Source organism: Bidens hawaiensis, unplaced genomic scaffold (genome assembly GCF_021521415.1).
Source record: "Bidens hawaiensis isolate Kalapana, Puna unplaced genomic scaffold, B.hawaiensis_p1.1 tig00019471_1, whole genome shotgun sequence".
In the NCBI taxonomy this organism is placed as follows: Eukaryota; Viridiplantae; Streptophyta; class Magnoliopsida; order Asterales; family Asteraceae; genus Bidens; species Bidens hawaiensis.
The window spans coordinates 236,235-247,749 of NW_027492959.1; the positions used below are offsets into that span (position 1 = coordinate 236,235).

General features: G+C 36.8%; 1 protein-coding gene across 2 annotated transcripts; it reads left to right on the forward strand.

The window, feature by feature from the left end:
• Positions 1–5,691: 5,691 nt before the first annotated feature.
• LOC143558444 (lysine-specific histone demethylase 1 homolog 2-like) lies at positions 5,692–9,642 on the forward strand. 2 transcript variants are annotated; one of them, XM_077047284.1, is made up of 3 exons: positions 5,692–5,856; positions 6,064–7,601; positions 8,649–9,642. In XM_077047284.1, exons 2-3 carry the CDS (start codon positions 6,074–6,076, stop codon positions 9,344–9,346), a joined length of 2,226 nt encoding a protein of 741 aa, XP_076903399.1. In that variant the 5' UTR covers positions 5,692–5,856; positions 6,064–6,073; the 3' UTR covers positions 9,347–9,642. The 2 variants fall into 2 exon arrangements, with proteins under 2 accessions (XP_076903399.1, XP_076903397.1); XM_077047282.1 differs by having other exon boundaries at positions 5,692–7,601.
• Positions 9,643–11,515: the final 1,873 nt, after the last annotated feature.

The window sequence follows — 11,515 nt, forward strand, 5'->3', positions numbered from 1 at the left end:
GATATTGAAGATTATGAGGAGTGACATTATCATAATCGAACAACGATATAAATTATATACAATCAAATATTAAACAAGCTACCGGACGTGAAATGAACGGTTTTGATCACCGGAGATAGCCATAATTGTTACACGATACAAATACAGTGACGGTTATTAAACAAGCTACCGGACGTGAAATGAAAATTATTATTATTATTATTCAAGTTTATTTATAACCTTTTTGGAGTACGGGTATTGTTTTCATTTCCTTACGGTATTGTATTGTTGACGTGGCGTGTTTTCGTAATATAATATAACGTTGTATTCTATAGCGCAGTGTCACGTTTATTTTTATTCACGAGTATAAAAATAATGGATTTTTACTTTATAGTGAGAACCGGACTGATACCATCCGAGCAACACGGGTACCAATACCGTATTTGTATTTAGGTTTCCATGACATGGCGGTATATAAGCTATAGGGAGCGTTGGTATTTACGTATGGTAATGGTAAGAAACGAATCTCACCTCTTACGGTGCAAAATATAACAAAAGTATTTCAAATATCATTACAAAGATAATCTAAATTAAGATAACCAACAAAAATACATCAAATAGCATTACAAATATTTAAAGTCGATCTTTTCGCATCGTTGGTTGCCTGGTTTGGTTCGCTGGGATGATTGTCGCTCCTTTTGTTTTTTTTATTTTTTTCTAAGTAGGTTTAATTAAAACTATCTATATGGGTTAGGTACTTGGCTTGTTTAAACAAAGACTCATGAGTAATGGACTAATAGTTTTGGCACTTGGACATGAGCTAATGAGTTATGATAAAAATTATTCAATTATATAAATAGTTATATTAAATTTAATTTAATAAAATTATATTATTTTTAGGGATCGGTTTCTAAAATTTCCTAAGGGTCGGCATTGGCTTCAAAAGTTTAAGGCTCATCTGAAAGGTGTTGAAGATAATAACACTTTGAGAATTGATGTCTAGATGTTGTCAGCTCATCCATTAAAAATGTTGTTAAAAAGATATGTACACATTATGTTATATTTTCGGTTGTATTATTTTGTGTTCAATATCTTCGGATAACACGTGCAATTATCCAACGAGATAAAATGATGTGTATTATGACTTACAAAATGTTATTTTGTATATTATTCGTTTAATGGATAATGCAAGAAGAGATTTGCATAGTAAACAACTTGAGAGTTGTTCCGTTGACAATAAGCTCGTGACAAGACATCATAATCTAATTACGTCAAGTGCATACGTCGTGAGTGTATTAAAATGAAATACACAAGAATGAGATATGTCATTCAATGTTGAGAGCATCAACATGAAAATGTACAAGTACGTTTTGATGATTATAAATATACGAAAGGAATATATGCTATTTTTGTAAATTACTGTAACAAATTTTTTGGTATTTATTATAAGAGAATTACAATAATAATGAACTTGTTGGTACTTATGTCACTATCAATATTGTTTGAACTATGTGGAGGATTTGTTCTCGGTTTGGGCATATGTAACTTCCTTTCTGTTCAATGTCAATCTAAGTGATTCCATTTCACCCATAATAGTGATTATAGACGAGTATCATTTATCAAGTTGTGATAAATGTGTTCATCAACGTGACTTTGTTTAAGTCTCTATAAGTCAATGGTTAAGGCCTTGGAGATTAAAGGCAAGCGAGTTATATCCTTAGCAAATGAGGTTAACTTTGGGGTTACGACATTCTAAAAGTGAGGTTTCAGAACGGTAAATGAAATCATATTATTTTGTCTAAAACTAAGAATGAACGTTGGGAAGAGATAGTGTGTTATCTCTTAAGGCTGTGAAAAATCAGAATGATGCATCTTCTGTTCACATGCCTAAGTATTGTAGTATAAGCATGCTAGACTAGTACTTGTTAATTATGGTGCTTGGCGAAGACTAATTAACGTGGAACATTCAAAACATACACAAGAGTGAGTTTGTGTATAGACAAGATCAAGAGGGGTTTCATTTAATCTAAGGTAATAACATAATTCTTGAGGTTCTTGAGTAGATCTCAACCTTCCAAGTTCTTCTAGATGCGACTAAGTCTATGATGGCTTGTTAATTGTCGTATGAAAAGGATTAGCTTAGACACTAGAAAGTGGTTGAAACTTATGACAAGGCATGCGTTGCTTTATTGGTAACATCGATGAACTCACTGATGCAATGGCATAGTATTGTTCAAATCATAAGTATCGATAGATGGTCATAAGTAAACTTAAACAAACTATGTCAAAATGCAAGAAATGTGGGGAATAGTGATTGAGATAATATCTCAAACCTGTGTAGAAAGGAAAATCTTTTATTTATCCAGTTAGTAAGTTGGATAAAACAAAAAAAAGAGCTTACCACGGTTATCTTTATACCATCAGTAAGTTACCATCAGAAAGTTGGATGATATTATCCAATAACACTTTAATGTGAGGGTGTCTTGAATTTGAACTTGGAATGATTGGCAATAAGGATTATTTCAAACATGTGACCTGGTGAAGTACACAATAGTCATGACGAGCTAATTTAGTGATTAGACTCGAGTGCCAATTGGTTGAAATCAGAATCTAGATAGATGTCTAATATTGGCATAATGAAGATGTTTTCCTAAAATGAGAACTGATTCTTCAAAAGACAGTTGTTATAACAAGCTTCAGGGTGAATCTAGAGGTTATAGTCTTAGAAGATGATTATAGGTTTGGAAGTTAAGAACACATCATAACAACTCATCTTAATTGTGCAATTATCTAGTATTGACTTGACGAAGTCATAGATACTCCCTCCGGCCCATTATAAGTGTCCATGTTTGAAAAACACAAAGTTTAAGGTGGATTGAATGATTACTTTTTTTTCTTATCAAATGACAATAATGCCCTTGAAAAGTGGGCCCATCAATATTGTTTATTAATGTTAGTTGTGTGTATTTAAGGGTAAATTTAGAAATTGGCTAATAAATTTTGAAAGTGGACACTTGTATTGGGACAAATAAAAAAGGAAATGTGGACACTTATAATGGGACAGAGGGAGTAATATTTTTGGATCCAACAACCTAAGGGTTGATGAGAAATGGAGTTGTGGAATAACACTAAAACCCATGAAGAAAGTGAGTGCAAAGGAAAACCTAACCTATGAGATTGGAGACCCCAAGTTCTAGGTTCAATAGGACAACCTAACTGCATGAACTAAGGGTAGTCACTATGGGGGCATAACTTATGTATAAGTTGATACATAAGCTAATATTCATATCCCCATAAACAATGAAGGGTGTTTAAATAGCGTCCTAGTCCATTCCAATGATAGTTAGTGACAAAGGGGAGACTAAGCGTAACATATGGTTAATGATATGGGGTTTGATGGTCAAATCAACTATGTGATGGTTAATGATATGTGGATAATGGTACCCATAATGATTTGAGGATCAAATCACCTATGTGAGAGGAGGTGGGGTCGCTTCGAATGAATTTGTTGGGGGGGCGCAAATCCTAGAGCTCTCACATAACCAGGCTAGTGTTCCATAACCAAGAACAGACACGACAATGAGGGGTTAACCAGACCGGGAAGAGTGTTGTGTGGAATGTAATAACGTCTACATCAAAAGGGGATTGGTTCAAGGACATCGCCTCTACCAAGCGCTAGGAGACTAAGTATGTTTCACAGAGGAAGGTTCAAGGCTAACGCTACCTATCCTGCAACGCTCAACCGTTGTAACTCTATTTGACACGTGAGTGATCTCCATTCACGTGGGGGATTGTTGGAAAATTTTGTACTAATAATATTTATTATTTTGTTTTACTAATAATTTAGCTATTAATGAGTTCAAAGAGTAAAGATGAATGCGACATCGATACCCTAAAGTGTGTAGTTGAGAACTTAAACATTGGTAAAAAGAGAAAACTGTTTGTCCCACATTGGTAGAACGCTTGAGAGTCGCCTTAGTATGTTTGATGGTTGAACCATATGACATGTGTCGATTGTGTAGCGAGTGTGTGACACCTCAATGACATGTGTCGTCACTAGGTGAGCGTGTGATGCATGTGTGACACCTCAGTGACATGTGGCGTCACCAGGTGAGTGTGTGCTGCGTGTGTGACACCTTAGTGACATGTGTCACATATGTGTGTCTTGTGTTGACATGTGTCTTGGTGACTCATCACCTAAACCACTATATATAGAAAGGTTGGTGAGCAGTTTTAATATACCGACACACCGACAAATCAGATCACTCAAGAACTGAATGCACACACAGCCTAAGTAGCTTGTTACCATGCACATGAAACCAAATGGCTCTCTGCCGATGATATGTGTTCTCAATTCCAACTCTCTCTCTCTCTCTCTCTCTCTCTCTCTCTTGATAACGATCTCTCGTTACAAATAAAGTTCGGGTGCTAGGGTAATCCACGCAATGCATATTGCTTCGGCTGTTGTAACCTGGGAAACAAACGGGCTCGCGAAGGTAGCCCGAAATATGTTTTAAGGGACCTCTGTTCAACAGAAATCCTCAGCCACAACCGGAAACCACAGTTCGTTCAATCTTGCATCTAGGAATATACAGATAGCTTCTGGTGATCAAGAAAGGGTCACCAAGAGAATGACCACATAAGAAGACACGACTAGAAAGTGATGCTCATGTATCGGTAGGTATCTGTTAACACGGCTCAGATGCGGTTTCAACACGATGATCAACTCGACTTCGACCCGGTTAAAGAATTCACTATAGAAGCACATGTTAATGTTCTCGGTATGAATCAAGTTATGTACATATGTTATATTTGTTGTTATTCTTGTTTAGATTTGTATACGGTATATGTGCTACAATTTCCCAAATTATATAAAGAGATTATTTGTTTGTTTTATTAATATTGTTTATTAAATCGTGACCCATGTCATACAGTAACTTGTTAAAGGGAGAGGGGTTTCTTGTAAGGTTGGGATTTATTAGTGTAATGACCGATGCGCCCCTCATTTTAACTAGAAGAAGTAACGTTGATGGATGGCTGGACCAATTGCAAAAAAGTTTGACCACAAGGGTGATACCTCAAAAAACCCACCACATGGTTGATTCATGCAAAACGGTGTTCACCACAAAGGTGATTTATGCAACTAACTATTTTTATAATCAGTGGTTTTAATTTTTTCTAATGATAATGGTCACGTAAAAATATATGAGTTCATTCGTCAATATGTTAAATAGAAAATAGATTGGGTTTGGGTAAACCTGAACCCAAACCCGCAAGCCCTCGTCCACCCCTAATTATAAATGTACATAAATGACACAAACTCATGGTGTCATAACACCAACTATTTCAACGACACCCGTATTATACTTCTACGAATACCTATCACGTAAAAAGAAATAGTTGACCCCCCTTTTTGATGGCACCTAGTAACATTAAATATCTAAGTTATTACGCACAATATAGAAACAAGATCTATAACAATCGATTCGTTTACTCTCTTAAAACAGTAAATCAATTTTCAACACGTCATACATTCTCGCATTTCATCTATAATCATCACTAACTATTTCACACATTTTGGTGCATCACGATCGCGCCAAATTGCATGTATAAAACTATTTGCATATGCATGGTTCAACACTGTCACGTTTATTTTTTTGTTCGGTTTAACAGTCCCGTCGCAAAACGCACTCTTTGATTCTTTGATTCGGGCCTTATCTATTCCAAAGCCCAATAATAATAATATCTTCAATTTCCCTCCAAATAACGAACGAAATACATTCTTTCACCGTCAGTTTCCTTCCAAAAAAAGCCCTAATTTTCACCCCTCAACCTTTCAAATTGCCGATAACGCCATTCAACTTCCGATAACTAACGGTACGTTTTATCCTCAATTCTTCCATATATTCATAACCCATATTATAAACCCAGTTACCTTACGATTCACCAACCTTTTACCTTCATTTTGACCCCAATTTCGCCACCAATTAGGGCTTTTTCATGTGCTAATTCATCAAATTCATAACATTTACAACAAATTCGATCTGGGTTTGTTGAAATTTGATCTGGGTTTGTGTTGTTTAGTTTGAATTTGATGGAAACCACTCCGGGTTCGGTATCGAAACGGTTGTTAAGAAAGAAACCGGCTTCGAAAAGCTACGATGAGAATCTGATGGATGATTATTTAGAGAAACAGTTAGGCGGGTCGAGTAGGAAGCGGTTTAAAACGAAGAAGGAGTTGGAGAAAGAAACCGAGAAGGAAGCGATGATAGCGCTTTCGTTAGGGTTTCCGATCGACGCGTTGCTTGAGGAAGAGATTAGGGCTAATGTTGTTAGCGAGTTAGACGGGAAGCAGCAGAACGATTATATCGTTGTTAGGAACCATATTTTATCGTGGTGGAGAGCTAACGTCCACGGCTGGCTTTCGAAAGGGCAGATTAGAGAAACCGTGAGTAACGAGTATGAACAGTTGATACATTCGGCGTATGATTTTTTACTATTTAATGGGTATATTAACTTTGGGGTTTCGCCGCCGTTCAAGGCGCAGATGCCCGAAGAAGCGACCAAGGGGTCGGTTATTATAATTGGCGCGGGCCTAGCGGGGTTGGCTGCGGCTCGACAGTTGTTAGCTTTTGGTTTTAAGGTGGTTGTGTTAGAAGGTAGGAACCGACCCGGTGGGAGGGTTTATACGCAAAAGATGGGGCAAAAGGGTAATTATGCTGCGGTGGATCTTGGTGGTAGTGTTATTACGGGTATTCATGCGAACCCGCTTGGTGTTTTGGCTCGACAGCTGTCGATCCCGCTTCATAAAGTTAGAGATAAATGCCCGTTGTATGACCCGCAAGGTCAACCCGTTGGTGATGAAATTGATTCGAAAATAGAGTTTATTTTTAACCGGCTTTTAGACAAAGTTACAGAATTTAGACAAATTATGGGGAAATCAGCTGCTGATATATCGTTAGGCTCGGTTCTTGAAAAGCTTGGACAGCTGTACACTGTCACGAAAACTCGCGAGGAAAAGCAGTTACTCGATTGGCATTTTGCGAATTTGGAATACGCGAACGCGGGTTGTCTGTCGAATCTTTCGGCTGCGTACTGGGACCAAGATGACCCGTATGAAATGGGCGGGGATCATTGTTTTCTTGCAGGCGGGAACTGGCGGTTAATCGAAGCGTTATGTGACGGGGTTCCGATCTTTTATGAAAAAACCGTTCAAACGGTTCGGTACGGTCAACAAGGTGTTGAGGTTGTTTGTGGGGATCAAACGTATCAAGCGGATATGGTGTTATGCACGGTTCCGCTTGGTGTGTTAAAGAAACGGGTTGTGAAGTTTGAGCCTGAATTACCAGAAAGGAAACTTAAAGCGATTGATAAATTGGGATTCGGGTTGTTGAATAAGGTTGCGATGGTGTTTCCGAACGTGTTTTGGGGTGAAGATTTGGATACGTTTGGGTGTCTTAGCGAGAATAGTAATACACGAGGCGAGTTTTTCTTGTTTTATAGTTATCATACGGTTTCTGGCGGTTCGGTTCTTGTTGCATTGGTTGCTGGTGAAGCTGCAAGAACTTTTGAGTCGACTCAGCCGTCTACTTTACTGCATCGTGTTTTAAGCATCCTTCGAGGTACTAAAAGTTTATAGTTACTTGGTCAATGGGTCAACATGGATTCTATTGGCGGGCTAGGTTGGGTTGTCCTGCAGCAACTTCTTGGTTCATTTTTTTTTTAAATGTTTTTATAGAGAGTTAATATGCTATACTTGATTACCAAAAGATAATATTACAGTATCATAATGATAATCTAAGTTTTTGAATAAAAATGATATAACAGGTTGTATGTGTTAAAAACAGACTTTAGAGGACTTTTTAGTTGGTTGACTTTGGGGTATTCATCAGCTCGGATATCGGTTTATGCAATTCGGTTTTGAATTTTTTTAGCCCTAACCGCTAAGCGAAAACTGAACTGATTCGAATTAGAACTGTGTCTGACCGGATCCAATTCAACCGATTAAACCAATTTATTCAGTTCAGTTATCTGATTAAACTGACTATTATTCGGTTTATTCTGTTGAATTCGCTTCAGTTTTCTGAATAAGCAAGGTTTGTGGAGTGGATAACCGGAAAACTTAGTTTACAATTCGGATACAGTTAGGAACCAGACCGAAAACCGAATTCATAATTTTGTTTGGTTTTCAGTTTTTTGGATACCCCTAATTTGACCTGTTAGTTTTAGCTAAGTTTTTGTTATTTGACTCCATTTAAGATTAAAACACAACCACCAATCACCATTGACCCATTTATAAGTAAATAGAGGTAACAATTTCTAAGTTCATTTTTTGACATCTAGAGGTGCAAGATTGTCTGGTCCGGTGAGTTGGGTAACTGCCAAAACGGGTTCGGGTTGGAACGAGTTGTGTACACTTTCTTGTTAATTTTTATAGTTCTTTCGTAAAATATTTAACGAGGTATTTCTGATCATGAAAATCATAGGATTACAATATTATTCTAAATCTTTGAATAAAACGATAAAAGTGGTTTTGAGCGTTAAAAGTAGACATTGGGTGACTTTTAACATTTTGGCCATGCTATTTTAGCTATATTTTTATACCCGTTTGAGAAATAATAAAGTGGCAATCGCTAAGTTAATTTTTGTTTTAAATACTTATTTTACAGGCATATACGGTCCAAAGGGTATTGATGTACCTGACCCCATCCAATCCGTTTGTACAAAATGGGGAAACGATCCTCTGTCAAACGGTTCATACTCTCACGTACGAGTACACTCTTCTGGTAGTGATTATGACATACTTGCAGAAAACGTTGAAAACCGACTTTTCTTTGCGGGTGAAGCTACCAACCGCCAACACCCTGCCACCATGCACGGTGCTTATCTAAGCGGCTTAAGAGAAGCTTCATGCATTTATAGAGCCACACGTGGCAGTACTAAACAAACTCATTTTAAGAAAAACAACCGAAAAATCGTTGGCGTTTGTGATATTCTTGTAAACCTGTTTAAATATCCTGATTTAACTTTTGGGAGTTTTCATTTCGTGTTCGACCCGTCAAATGAAGACCCGAAGTCAGCTGGAATTCTGATGGTTACGATCGATAGTAGTTCAAAAGAGACGTGTAATGATAATGGGAAAGTCAACGATAGTCAACCTTTGAAGCTTTATACTGTTATATCGCGTGGACAGGCGAATGAGCTGGAATCGGTTGAAGGTGGTGAAAGTCGGATGGTGTATTTGTATAAAAGCCTCGGGTTGAAACTAATGGGTTTGGACCGTTTTGCCCTCGAAGCAAATTCTTTGATTTCTAGTATCGCTTCGAAAAGAGGGAGGGTGAGAAACCGTCGGGTTTCGTACACATGAATACACAAGCTTTGAATCTTGTTGTTTGTTGTAAGCACACATGTTGTTTTGAAGTCTAAACTTTTTAAGGTTTGACTTATGTGCGAAGACGGGTTGTGACTGATATGGGTGTTTTGGAGGATGAATCGACATGAGCGATAGCGTCATTGATGTGACTGATGGCATTGAATGGTGGTGGTTTTCATGTATACTGTCTCATGGATTTTGTTTTTTTGTTCTCATCAACTGTAATCATCCTTGTACACTTCTTTGTTCTTTTTCATCCTGTGAAAACATTTGGATGCGAAAAATGAAACAAGTTTAGTTGCGGACATGTGAGACATGTATTTTATGTTGTTGGTCTAGGTTTTGGGTATTCTCTCGGGTAAACCCGAAACTTGCACAACCCTAGTTTTGAATAGAGGTGTACAAAACCGGTTTTAAACCCAAACCGAACCGGTTTTAAACCTAAATCGAACCGGTTTGGTCAACTGGTAGTCAAAATCGGGTTTGACTCAAAGCGGTTCAGTTTATAAACTGGTTTAAAAGCAAGATAGGCCGCCCTGGTCCAAGTCGGGTGGTTTAAAATCATTTTTCCTCAAACTGTTTCGGTTTTAAAACTAGTATGGTAGCTCTAAAGGAGAATCTGGTGGTTTGGTCGGTTTGAGTGAAGCAGGTTTTAAACCTAAACATGTTCGGTTCAGTTTGCATAAATCCAGTTTTTTTTACACCTCTAGTTTTGAAGACAAAGAAAGGAATATGGTTAGGTGGTTACGTAACCTCTCTCACTTAATGTTTTGCTTTAAAATAAGTAAAAGTGTTTATATGATTTCACAATATTAAAACTGGCTGTATTTGTATACGTAGGTTTAAATTCAAATAACTCGTAGAAAACGACCTCATATTTGAAGGTTACAATGTTTTAGTAACTCATGAAACCAAATCTTATCTATTAAGCTAACATTTCATATTGATGAGGTAACACCAATATGGTTTACTATTGTTCAGAGATTAGAGTGGTGGTTCATATGAGAAAATACATTCTCTTAAAAAAGGTACCGCCTAGTTTACTGGAGTTATCAAAATTCTGTTCATATTGTTACAAACATACGTTTTAAAGGGAGATACCGGAATATGTTGAAGTGAGTAATTGCCCCCTAATCTTACAACGAAAGCGGAAATGACATTGTGTATATAAAGCCCTAGAACAATATGAGTAGTAAACCAAATTTATTTAAATTCAATTTATGATGATTATAGAAATAAAACATATAAAGAAACATAATAGATATTTGGATTCAACAATGTATGAATATTAACTTGAATTGGATAAAGGGTCTCTTTAATTCGTAATATGGAGAAGTGAAACCCTAATAACTTCTAATAAAGATCACATGTATGTTATATACTTAAAATAGTAAACCCAAATCGCTATTTAAATTCTATAAAAATTATAATTACTATAATAAGACTTCTTATAACTTTGGATGACCGAGTTAAAAAGCTAAACGTTTAAATCTTCTTGTTCGTAGCTGGATTATCAACTACAACAACCAAATGGATTATAACTTTAGACAATATTCATTTTTAGAAAAAAAAAGAATAAAGTAGGGTCGTAAATGAGCCAAGCCGCTCGAAAGCTACTCGAGCTCGGATCAATAAAAACTCGAAACAAGCCAAGCTTTTTCGAGCTTGGGTCGAGCCCGAGGCTCAAATAAAAGCTCCTTAAGTCATCAAGCCAGAACTCGAGCCTTGCGTGGGAAGCTTGTTTAGGCCCATCAACCTTAACGAGCTTTGTGTGTTTTTAAGTTGTACCTCTTTAGACTTATGTGTATTAACTTTTACATTACCCAGAGGTACTACGCTACCTCGAGCCAAGCTTAGGCTCTTTAAAGTTTTTCTAAAAATATACATAAACTAATTAAATACACATATTAAATAATAACCAAATACAACCCAAGCTAAAAAAAACAACCGATAAGTCAAGCTTAAAAAACAGAGGCCAATACAAATCGAGTTGAACTGTAGTTTTAGGAATCGGGTAGAAACCCATTTCAGATTTGGTTACTAAAAGTCAAAACTAGGTTCGGTAAGAATCAACTCCGGATATAACCGGGTATTAAGTGGGTTAAACTCAAGAAAGCCCTTGTAATAATTTGATATCTTCCAACTTCAAATTGACAAAGCTAA

Coding starts and splice junctions, on each gene's coding strand:
- LOC143558444 (XM_077047282.1), top strand. CDS start 6,074: ATGGAAACCACTCCGGGTTCGGTATCGAAACGGTTGTTAAGAAAGAAA. Junction 7,602..8,648: donor TGTTTTAAGCATCCTTCGAG/GTACTAAAAGTT, acceptor CTTATTTTACAG/GCATATACGGTCCAAAGGGT.